Here is a 12,593-nt window from a genome sequence, read left to right on the forward strand (position 1 = left end):
CCTATCAGGTGGCTAGAATGAGAAAAGCAAACATTTGTGAACAGTTCTGATGATTCATTCGTTATCTTTCCACTTAAGTCTTTTGTTGTTTCACTTAATAGCTTTTAAAGTTTTCTTCCTATGATTTTTGTATGTTTCTTGTTGAATTTATTTCTTGGTATTTTGTTTTTCTTGGTATTGAAGGTAGACTTTTTTCCATTTTATATTTTAACTGGTGGGTGCTTGTATATATCAACTATTGGTTTCTGTATGCTAGTTTTGTACTATATGAAACCTTTAGTTTCTTTTTCAGTCGAGTCTATTGATTTTCCGGAGAAGGCAATGGCACCCCACTCCAGTACTCTTGCTTGGAAACTCCCATGGACGGAGGAGCCTGGTAGGCTGCAGTCCATGGGGTCGCTAAGAGTTGGACACGACTGAGCAACTTCAGTTTCACTTTTCACTTTCGTGCCTTGGAGAAGGAAATGGCAACCCACTCCAGTGTTCTTGCCTGGAGAATCCCAGGGATGGCGGAGCCTGGTGGGCTGCCGTCTATGGGATCGCACAGAGTCGGACACGACTGACGCGACTCAGCAGCAGCAGCAAATGATAAATGGCATATGCTCTTCTTTCTAGTCTTACTGAAAAAGTAAACTTAATCTTTTCCCATAGTCTCTACTAATTTGCTTTTGCTATTGTAATATAATGTCTAATAATTATGAAATTGGACATTTTTTTTCTTGTTCTTAGTTGGCTCTGTGGCTGAGATGTGTTTTTATCAATAACTATACATTTACTACTCATATCTTGAATATTGCTGTCAAGAAATTGTTTTGTTTTTTGCCATTGTCTTTTTAGTGTTGTGTGTGTGCTTAGTCATTCAGTCGTGTCCAACTGTTTGCAACCCCGAGGACTGTCACCCACCATGCTTTTCTGTCCATGGGGATTCTCCAGGCAGGAATACTGGAGTGGGTTGCCGTGCCCTCCTCCAGGGGATCTTCCCAACCCAGGGATCAAAACCAGGTTCCCCACATTGCAGGTGGATTCTTTACTGTCTGAGCCACCAGGAAAGCCCTTTAGTGTATATGAGTTAATCATGATTTTTTTTCTCCTGTATCTATTAAAATGAAAATAAATTGACAAATATCAAGACTTCCTGGGATAAATCCCACTCTTTTAATGCATTTGTCTTTTGCTTGCTGTTATTTAGAATTTTTAAACAGTACTCATAAAAAACCATGGTTGTTATTTCATTTAAATTTTTGGAAATTTTCCCCATTTTTTCTCTATCCTAGAATGGTTTTCAGTTGTATTAAAGTGATCTGTCCAGGAATTCCCTGGCAGTCCAGTGGTTAAGATGCTGCTGCACCTCCACTGCAGGGGGCACAGGTTCAGTTGCTGGTCAGACAACTAAGGTCTTGCATGCTGTGTGATACAGCCATAAATAAACAGCCATAAATAAAATGAAACAAAAATCTGCTTTTACTGATAAGAATTCTCAAGTAGAACTCTCTTGAGTCTAGTATATAAAATTTCTTGTTTAAATTTTCTCTCTCTTCTTAGGTCAGTTTTGGTGAGCTATCTTTTCCTGAACAAGTATCCATTTCTAGGAGTTTGCAGTGTTTAGTAATATCCAGTTAGAATGTATTTTTTTGGTTGCTTGTGTTAATACTACATTGTGATTAGACAATGATACCTGTTTCTCATTTAGTTTCTTGGATGCTTTCTTTGTAGCCCAATGTCCTTTTTTGTTTGCTCTCTTTTGGGCTGCTGGGTCTTGCTTTCTCTGGTTGCAGCAAATGGGGGCTACTCTTCGTTGTGATGCACAGGCTTCTCATTGCTGTGGCTTCTCCTGTTGTGGAACACAGGCTCCTTGCATGTGGGCTTCAGTAGTTGCAGCACGCAGTCCTCAGTAGTTGTGGCTCATGGGTTTAGTTGCTCCACAGCATGTGGAATCTTCCCAGACCAGTGATTGAACCCATGTCCCCTGCATTGGCAGGCAGATTCTTGATCACCAGACCACCAGTGCAGTCCCCAATGGCAGTTTTCATAGATGTTCCCTGAGCACTGTGAAGGAAGACCTGGTTTCTGTTTGCCTGCTTGCACGTATGCACAGTTGTATTCAGCTCTGCGACCTTGTGGACACCATATTCCACTGTCCATGGAATTTTCCAGACAGGAAAAATATCGAAATGGGTTCCCATTTCCTACTCCAGGGGATCTTACATCTGTGAAGCAGGAAGTTAACTTATTATAATACATAGGCCTTCTATTTTTTTTTGTGGGGTTTGTGATCTACCATATCTTCTCTAGATTGCAAGTTTAAAGTTTCTTATGAATACTTTTTATTTCTCTACCAGTAATATAGTTTTGTCTCTTTGTATTTATCCTTTTACCTCCTGTAGTTTCTGCTTTACTAATATTGTTGTTCTCAACTGATACATATCTTTTCATTTTGATGTGTGCCCTCTAACTTTCTTTGTCTCATTTATGCTTTTTGGCCTGAACTCTACCTTGCTTTCTTTTTCTGATATTCCTTTGCATAACTTATTATTTTTAGGCATTTCTGAGTAAGTTAAGTGTGTATACATACACACATAGCATAGAGTTAGGTTTTGTTTTGTGATCCAAACAAATATTATTTTAATGTATGTTAAACTCATTTACATTTATTGATATGAGAGAGGGTTTTTTGTTTGTTTGTTTTCTTTTTATTGAAATGGTTTTTCATTATGTGGTAACTTTGCTTTTGCTTGTATGTGCAGTTCTGAAATTCAGAAAGTTTACGTTATATTTTAGTGGTTACTTTTGTTATTATAATTTTATATTATACCCTCCATTCTCTATTGGTTCCCTACCAGGAAGAGTGTTAAAACTAGTGTGTTTCATCTTCCTTTTTCTTCTCTTCCCTCTCAACGGCATGATTTTAGTAAATAATATCTTACAGTTTTCCTTTGCACAGTCAAATATAGTTATCCATCACTTGATTTATCGTCTTTTGACTTGCATCTGTTACGGGTGGGAGGCAATCAGCAAATTCACTTTGGATCTCCCTTTACCCCTCTGTCTTTAGGTCATACCATATATATTGTATTCTGTCCCTCTTTAATTCCCATGCTTGTTTTTAAGTCATAGTTTTTTAGATAAATGTGTGCACAGCTCAGTGAAGATAAATTTGTTATGATTTCCTAATTTATCTCTTGGCTGATTGAAATTTGGTCCTTTTTTCAAGGGTTTGGTGAAAGATGAGTTCATGAGAATAATTTTCCCTGAGTGTTATGTGCAACAAAGTTATTTGTAGTCTTTACCTGAATGACAGATTGGCTTGACCTACAACCTATGGCTCATACTTTCTTTTCCTATGAATTTTTCTACTGTATCCTGAGATTAGTTGTTCCTTTGGGGAAATCTGAGGCCAGCTCTTGATTATTAATTTCTCCCCCATAAGTAACTGGATATTTTTCTCTTCCTAAACTATTCTTTATAGACCAGTAAGTTTACTAGGATATGTCTTGATATTGACTGCTCTAAAATGACTTAAAAGTTTCCTTGTAGGCAGTAGTGTATTTAAAAAAAAAAAAAGTGCTCTACTGGATTTATCTGTTGTTATGGGACTCAGCTAGTTAGGAAGAGAGTATATTTAGAGAGACTGTTGGTTATTTATATAAGGACTTAAAGCAATGTCCCATGCCCCAAAATAGACTTGTAATTTTTCTTCTAAGTAAACTTTTTTGTTGAGGCAAAACATAAGTACAGAAAGTGCACAAATCACAAGTGTACAGTTCAGTTAGCTTTCAGTGAAATACCTCTGTAATTTACACCCAGATCAGGAAGTCAAACATTCCTTATTATCATTTCCAAGAGCTACCCTTTGAGCTTTTTCTTTGTAGTCACTGCTACCCCCTTCTCTGAGGGTAACCTTTTTCTTTTCTTTATTGCTGTATAGTACTCACTTTTCCTGATAGTTAAGTTGTTTTCAGTCTTTTTCCCCCTCCCAGTTGTGGTTAAAAACATAAAACTGTCAGTAAGTGTGTCATAGTGATTGGCTCATTCTTCTATTAATGGACATTTGTATAGTCTCCAGTTTGGGTTCTTATGAGATGTATATGTCTTTTAGTTCATCTGATGTGTATATGTGTACATTTCTGTTCTGTATACCTGCAAGTGGAGTTATTGAATTATTAGGTCATAGATTGTATGGGTACACAATTTAGTAAAGACTGAAAAATGGTTTCCCACAATGGTTCATATTTTTATGTCATGTGAAAGGGAGAGTGTGAGAAAACAAAAATGCCACTGAAATTTCATATGGAGAAAATCTTTGGTATATCAAAAAGACTGGCTTACTGGTTTACCTCATCATCTTGACTGGTTTAGGTTCAGCCTAAACATGTGAAGGAAGCTTTCAGATTACTTAATAAATCAATCATCCGTGTGGAAACACCTGATGTCAATCTCGATCAAGAAGAAGATGCCCAGATGGAGGTTGATGAGGGCCCAGATGGCATCAATGGTGAGGTGTCTGTTCATGACTGTTCTAGAGTTAGGGGCCAAAATGTTCTCTGAGATGTCGTGATAAAAGTGCACTTACTGATGGTTATGAAGTCTGTGTAGCAAAAAGGGGAAAAATAGATAATGAATTTTATTAACTGTTTATAAGTTAAAATATAATCAAATACTTGACATAAAATATATATTCTTGAAAGACTTGAGAGAAAATACACCAAAATGGAGATAGTGGACTTAATATTGCAGATGCACTTTTAGATCATAAAATCTTTTTTATCTCCGATTCTTCCCATTTCTTCCAAATGGGTTTTTGTCTTCAATAGTAGCATTTATAAAATTGCTTCTCATTTATTTGTACAGTTACTGAATAGTGGGTATAATTATATGGTTGTTTTAAAATTAGTATTAAAAATAAATAGTGTATTTATAAAAGCAACTGGGTAGGGTATTGGCACAGGAAGAAGATTCAAATGGTTAATATTTCACTTAGGTCACGCTGATAGCCCTGCTCCTGTGAGTGGAATTAATGGCCACAGTGAAGACATGAACCAAGATTCTGTTCCAAAAGCCTCCTTAAGGCTGGGCTTCTCCGAATACTGCCGAATCTCTAACCTTATTGTGCTTCACCTCAGAAAGATGGAAGAAGGTGAGGCCATACCTAGTGCTGCTCTTATGCTGAGTCATTTACATAAACTGCTTGTGGTTTGCTAAAAACTGTGTTGTTTTGTCAGAAGAGATGGTAAATTGTTAAGACAAGCTCACTTTGGCAGACAAAATCTATGAGGGAATGTCAGCATATCTACCAACCTGGATGTTTTCCCTACACGTTCATTGTCAAAGGTTTATGACTCATTTTTATTAATGTCCTTGGCCTATTCTAATATTTGTTAAGCCAAATTTGAGATCTGATAATATATAAAGAAGCACTTAACAAATTTTTTACAGATGTAAAATCTTCCCTCTTTACAATGGCTTTGTTTAAAATGGATGGAATCCTTCATTCCCAATTTATGCTTTCCATTGTTGTTGACAAACATTGTCTGGGTGGTGAAGCATAAGAAGGTGAAGGAAACACCTTCATACTTTGAAATCATAATAGCTTTAAGAAACTTATTTCTTATCATCTCTATTTTTTTCATTTTTCTTTTCAGGATAAAGTAAGGATACTTTAATTGAAGTAATATGGCAGGTTATTTCAGGCTTATGCTGGAACATTGCAAACCTTATTTTAGCAGATATGTTTTCTGACAGATTGGTTATCTAATCTATACATAATTTTGTTGTGTATGCAAACTCCAAGAATTGGCAAAACAGCTTGCTACCAAGATAATTTAATCCTTTTTAAATGTATTTTTTGGTTGCAGAAGAGGATGAGTCAGCATTAAAGAGGAGTGAACTTGTTAACTGGTACTTGAAGGAAATTGAATCAGAAATAGATTCTGAAGAGGAACTGATAAATAAAAAGAGAATCATTGAGAAAGTCATTTATCGACTCACCCACTATGTACGTATATAATTAAGTTTGCCTGGGGTATTACTGAGGGAAGGTTTTCATGTTTCATATCTTTGTAGGTTCCTTAGATGTTCATTTATTTTGAATCATGAGGGTCTAGTCAGAATTAAAAATTGTGCAAAATAAGAGAGAATAATTAATTGACTTATTTCTTCTGCCAAAATAAGCAGAATTTATATTAAAGCTGGGAAAGTGAATTTAGGGTCTTACTATTTGAGTTTTTAACCTTTGTTTTTTACTCTTTCTACCATAAACCTTCAAGCAGCCTGACCACTATCATCTAAATTCTGCATTTTATCCTTCCTCCTGTTCTTATCTCCCTCCGTTACCCAGTTTATAGTCTGTGCCATATATTTTTTCTTATACTTTCCAATTCATTCTCTTTTTATAATACTTGATTGGTAAAACTCCAACTTTGATCAAAACTAATATGTTTACTGTACCTATATCTAAGAAGTTAAAAGTATCTGGAGAAAAGCATACAATCATGTACTCACTCTTACTTTAAATTAATGACCACAAATTTCAATGGAACAGTTCTTAACTTCTGTCTTATCTACTTCACAGTAGCACTGACCTCGCGGTAGCACTTCCTGCTGCCATTACTTTTCCCTCATCTGTTCATTCTCCCACTCTCTTAAAGGACCCTTACATACATACCATCTCACTGCTCCAACAAGTTGGCTATTTTCAGTCTTCAACCTGTCGGCAGCATCTGTCACAGTTGATCACTCCTAGAAATACATTTTTTGCTTGGCTTCTGAGTTACCATATTCTCCTGGGTCTTCTCACTGTTATTTCCTCCTCTTCTCTCTCTCTCTTTTTTTTTTTTTTAATTTTGAGCTGTGTGATTCTGTTTTATTTTTTGGCCACATAACATGGCATGTGGGATCTTAGTTCCCCAGCCAGGGATCAAACCTGTGCCCCCTGCATTGTAAGCACTGAGTCTAAACTCAGGACCACCAGAGAAGTCCCTCTTTCTCTTTTCTTTTCCTGAGCCTTTCTCTTGTCACTTTTTAAATGAAGTACTTACATGTAGTCCTCAAACCTTTTTTTCTGTTTACATTCATTGCCTAAGTGATCTCATTTGGTTCCATGAATTGAGAACCATTTGTGATGACTCCCGTATATATATCTCTAGCTCTCACCTGTCCTCTAAATTCCTAATGTATATAGCTAGGTGCTTACTCTCAAATTAATAGGCATCTCACACTCAACGTGTTCAAAACGGTTACTTCCCTGTAGTGTTTCACTTACTCAGTTGCTGTAGGCCAGATATCTTAGAATTAACTTTGATTCCTTTCCCCTCACAACTTCTTTTATCAGCAGAACTCATGAGCCTTGCCTTCAGTATTTTCCTTAGACACACCAAGTATGAAGGCTTTTGCACTTGCCCTTTGTTTCTTTCCCCATAATCCCTCCTCCATTCTAATGTCTGCTCAAATGTTGCCTTCTCAAAGTAGTTCTTCTTGTCTAGTCTTTTGAATTAGCAGCCTTCCTCCTTGCTGTCACCCCCTTTACCCTGCTTTGTTTCTTCACAGTGTTTATCACTGCCCGGCAGTATAGTCTTTGTTCAGGTGTTTAATAATGTGCAGCCACCATGAGGGCAGGGACTTGATTTTGTTAATCCCTGTATCTGCAGTGGTGCCTAGCTCAGAGAGGGGTCAAATACTTGTTAAATGATTGAATTTTTCTGTTCAAATGGCAGAGATTGCATTTCACTTCACAATGCTCACTTTATAAATATAGTTGTCACTTATCAGAGTTTATCATCTGATGAAATATTTCCCTGTAGAACTAGATGAGTCTGTGATTACAGATGGGGGGATTTTAAGAACTATTCCATTCAGAATTTAATAAATAATATGTATAAAAATAAAGCTGAAGTGGGGTGGTGGTGTGCTCAGAGTTGTCTGTCTAGTGGTGGACAATGTGTTTGCATCAGGCTAGCCCTTCCCTTCCTAGTGGCCCTGGAATCAATGTTAAGATAAAATAATTCATGCAAAAAATCCACATTGGGACACATTGTAAAACTAACTGATCTAAATTGGGCTTACGTTTTTAAGTTTGATTCACCTCCTGAGCCAACTTGGTACCAAAGACTAAGGAACTTGTACTGTGCTGGTCAAGTGTGCTTTCTCTGAAGATATGATAGTACATAGAGTACTTGAAATTGTCTAATCTGTCTTAGTGGTATTAGTGCTCGTACTGTTGGACTTTTCCATCTTAGGATCAAATCACTATTTCCTGAGTTCCTCTGTATGGGCCTTAGGTAGGAGTCCTTCTTGTTTGTGGATGTATTAGACTGACTTATAATATCATGGCTTCAAATCTGTCATCAAGTTTATTAAGCCACGTGGCATGTTCTACTTTTTTTTTTTTACTAGTTAATAGATCAACGTGAAAATTTTTACATTAACTATCTTTAGATTCTACTTTTTTTTTTTTAGATTCTACTTCTAACTGAATTGTGAATGGGTGGTATGTGAAAGAGTTCAGTGGCCGGTTATTAAAAATTAACATTAAGTATTAAACACTTTGAATGATAAATAGAATGATAAACATATTTATCAGGATTTATACAATTGCATGATCATAAAATTCATGTTTTTTGAAGTTATTTTTAAGTACATGATGTGATATGCTAGGGAACTTGGTTAAAATCAATGTTGATCTTACTGATATATTTCTTAATCTTTCAAAGAAAGTTTATGATATGAAAAGGTCTGTATCCTAATGGGATGGTAATTTAGCAGAAATTTGATATTGGTTTAAGACCAATATCCTCCTTTTTCTGAGAGAGAGTCCTTTTTCTGAAAGAGTTTCTGGGGGAAAATGAAAGAAAATGTTAGCAGCAGACATTTAGAAGGAGGGTCAAGTCCTGTGTATCTTATCATTCTTATAATACTGCTAAAGAACTGAGGACAACCATTTGTATTTCATAGGATCATGTTCTAATTGAGCTCACCCAAGCTGGATTGAAAGGCTCCACAGAAGGAAGTGAGAGCTATGAAGAAGATCCCTACTTAGTAGTTAACCCTAACTACTTGCTTGAAGATTGAGCTATTGAAAGAAACTGGAGAAACTATGGCCCTCCACCTCGGGCCTGGAGTCTGGATGGAGTTCTGCTAGCCAGAGAAATGCTTCTGGGAGTGATGATTCAGGAAGATTTACTTTGAGGAACAAGAACCAAGTTGATTGTCCTATCCTATATTGTCACATTCCTTTTATACCAACACAGGTTTTATCCCTTTGTTTAGTGTGCTTCTTGTCTAAAAAAAGTTGGATTGCAATAATGTGTTGTTTCTATAACTAAGACCTTGTGTTTTCATGTGTAGAAAAAGGTCTGCTGCTTATATGTTACGTGATATCTTACTGGAGAGATAACTTTTTTCAAGTCTCAATTACTGCTTTTTTTCACCAGAAAAAACTTTTTCAGCAGTTGTCTATTGGATTTATTTCTAGTCTACTCAAATTATTGCTTGCATTTATTCATGAATACAGCAAAGGGATGGAAATATGACATTATGGTAAACATTTAGGCCTAACTTACTGTGAGGAGAGTCCTTATTAGAATTTGTTAGTATGAAAGCTAAGACGCCTTGGAGATGACTTTTAAAAGTTAAATCAAGTTCTATTTGTTTTTTTTTAAGAGAGTTTATGAAATAAAAAGTTTATTATACTTTTCCACTACTCTTTAATAACTTTTAAAATTTTTATGTTCTGAAAGTAAGGTCTCAGAATTATTTTCTGACTGCTTTTTTAAGGGAACTTTATTATTTTCTATACTATAACCATCCTTAAATTTTTTCAAGGAGAAGAATTATTGCTGTTTATGATACTAACAGTCTCTGAGGCTTTAGCTTTGATCATGTTCATGATGTACCTGTTCCTATTGTTGCAGCTTTTGACAACAGATGGGAAATGTCATTTTTCTATATATACAACTACCCTTAAATTTTACAGCATTTTTCTAGGAAAAGAATTACTGCAGTTTGTGATACTAACAGTCTCTGAGGCTTAGCTTTGATCATAGGTTCATGGTGTAGAAGTTACTGCTGCAGCTTTTGACAGCAGATAGCATTCTGGGGTCTGTGGGGCCAGTCAGGAATGTTTATATATGTTACTCAAGTTCATTAATAGAAACTTCACTCACCACTAAAGGTAAGGGAGATTGGAAACAGAGAAGTTGCACAGTTAGCAGATGTAGGGTATAAACTTGTGTGAAAACTATGTTACTAATGGGGGTAGGCAAGCCTTTTGAGACAAGGAAACTTCAGTGTACAGGATCTCAGACTTATTTTTGAGACAGGAGCTGCTGGAATAAGGCATGGACTAAGACAGAAGGTTCCGGCAATAGGTGATAGGAAGAACAACTAGTAAAAACTCAGAAAACAGCAAGAAAGAGTTCCTTCCCTGTACTAGTTCCCAACTTGATAAAGAAGATGGGGTAAGGAGTTTCTGAATAAAGAAACAGCCTGACAGGAATTTGAACTTCAGTTTGATCAAAGGAAAGTGTGAAGCCCAGGAAAGATGAGTTCCTTAATGGTGAATCTGTCTTCTCCCCCAATTTTGCTATTAGTGAAAGTGGGGACTCTAAAACAAAGTGAGACTGCTAATACAACTAATACAACCAAAATAAGTTTTTATACATCTGAGTAAGTGTGCTTACATTTTCACACAAACCCCTCTGTCTACATGTTACTTGTCAGAGAAGTGAAGTGGCTAATGGATGATGGAGTATGTATAAGATCTTTATCAAGAAAATTAGACAAGTATTTAGTAAGTGGATAGATGTAAGTTGTTTCTGAAAAGGACATCTTGAATATTGTAAATTGTCGACCATAAATTTAACCTATTTTCAACCAAATCCCAACAAATGTCCATCAGAAAGGAAATGACTATATAAATTACGATAACAGCCATGCTCTCTGCATTATACAAACTAAAATGAGGGAAATGAAGATGTTTGAAATGGAAATATCTCTAGGATGTATGAAAAAGATATGTAAATAAAGCCATGGAACACCTAAATATATGATGCAAATATTAACAGACCTAAGGGAGAATAGACAGCAAAATAATAATAGTAGACTTAAGTATCCCACTTTCATCAAAGGACATTATCAATAAGGAAGCATAGACTTCAAGTAATATGTTTAGGCCAGATGGGCTTAACAGGCACTGAACATTCTGTGCAAAAGCAACAAGACAGATTCTTCTTAAGCACAAATGGAACGTTTTTCAGGATAGATTGTATGTTAGGCCACAAAACAAGTCTTACTAAGTTAAAGATGACTGAAATAGGCATCTTTTCTGATTATAAAACAAAACTACAGGCAGAAACCTGAAATTTCACAAATATGTAGGAATTAAGCAACATCCTACTTAACAACCAATGGGTCAAAGAAATCAAAAGAAATTTAAAAATGAAACAAAAATGGAAAAATGACTTAGCAAAACTTAATAGGAGGCAGCAAAAGCAATCCAAGAGGGTAGTTCTTAGGGATAAATGCCTTTATCAAGAAACAAAGATCTCAGCCTAACTTTATATCTTGGGTGGGGCCCAAAGTTGGTAGGAAAGAGCAATAAAACTAAGCAAGAATCATAAGATGTTGATATTCACCAGCAAATTGGACAACCTAGTAGATAAACTGCTAGAAAAACACTATCAATCATGATAAAAATGAAGAATCTAATTAGTCTGGTTAGTAATGAGATTGAATAAAAAATCAAACCTCCCAACAAAGTCCAGGACCATATGGCTTCACTAATGACTTCCACCAAACATTTAAAGATGAATTAATATGAGTCCTTATCAAATATTTTATACAAATGGAAGAGGAGGTACTATTTCCAAACACATTTCATGAAGCCAACATTACCCTGATACCAAAATGAGACAAGGACACCTAAAGAAGAGAAAATTACAGGCCAATATCCTTGATGTACAAAATCGATGCAAAACTCAACAAAACTTCAGCAAAGTTAATTCAATAATATGTTAAAATGATCAAGTGGGATTATTCCAGGTATACAAGGATGATTCAACATCTGCAAATCAAATGTATTATACAGCTTAACAAAATGGATAAAAATCCTTGTCATCCCCATAGATAAGGAAAAAAGGCATTTGATAAAATTCAACATCCAATTATGACTTTAAAAAACATCAAAGTGACTATAGAAGGAAAGTATCTCAACATTAAATAAAGACTAAATGGCAAGTCCACAGCTAATCATACTGTTGGGGACAAGACAAGGATGCCCACTCTTTTTATTCAATAAATAAAAAGGTAATCCTAGCTAGAACTAGAAAAGTATCCAAAGAAGTAAAATTGTCACTATTTGCAGATGACATGATGTTACATATAGAAAACCCTAAAGACACCACCAAAAAAAAAAAAATGTCAGGGGTACTTACTGATGGTCAAGTGGTTAAGAATCTGCCTGGCAATGTAGGAGATACAGGTTCAATTCCTGATCAGGGAACTAAAATCCCACATGCCGCAACTATTGAAGCCCATGTGCTATGGAGCCTGCATGCCACAAGTAGAAAGTCAGTGTACCAGAATAAGAGCTCTGCATGACA

At 35.9% G+C, this 12,593-nt stretch overlaps 1 protein-coding gene across 1 annotated transcript in view; it reads left to right on the top strand.

Annotated features, from left to right (window-relative positions):
- The window catches only part of MCM6 (minichromosome maintenance complex component 6), a 36,016-nt gene extending 26,574 nt beyond the window's left edge, over positions 1-9,442 (top strand). Inside the window, exons 14-17 of the mRNA XM_081579119.1 lie at positions 4,357-4,492; positions 4,979-5,134; positions 5,853-5,992; positions 8,947-9,442. Of these exons, the coding sequence (XP_081435245.1) occupies positions 4,357-4,492; positions 4,979-5,134; positions 5,853-5,992; positions 8,947-9,063 (549 nt within the window). The 3' untranslated portion in view covers positions 9,064-9,442. The remainder of the gene's footprint in view (positions 1-4,356; positions 4,493-4,978; positions 5,135-5,852; positions 5,993-8,946) is intronic.
- The last annotated feature ends 3,151 nt before the right edge of the window (positions 9,443-12,593 follow it).

Source organism: Giraffa tippelskirchi, chromosome 3, assembly GCF_054371585.1.
Source record: "Giraffa tippelskirchi isolate mGirTip1 chromosome 3, T2T-mGirTip1v1.2.pri, whole genome shotgun sequence".
Taxonomy (NCBI): domain Eukaryota; kingdom Metazoa; phylum Chordata; class Mammalia; order Artiodactyla; family Giraffidae; genus Giraffa; species Giraffa tippelskirchi.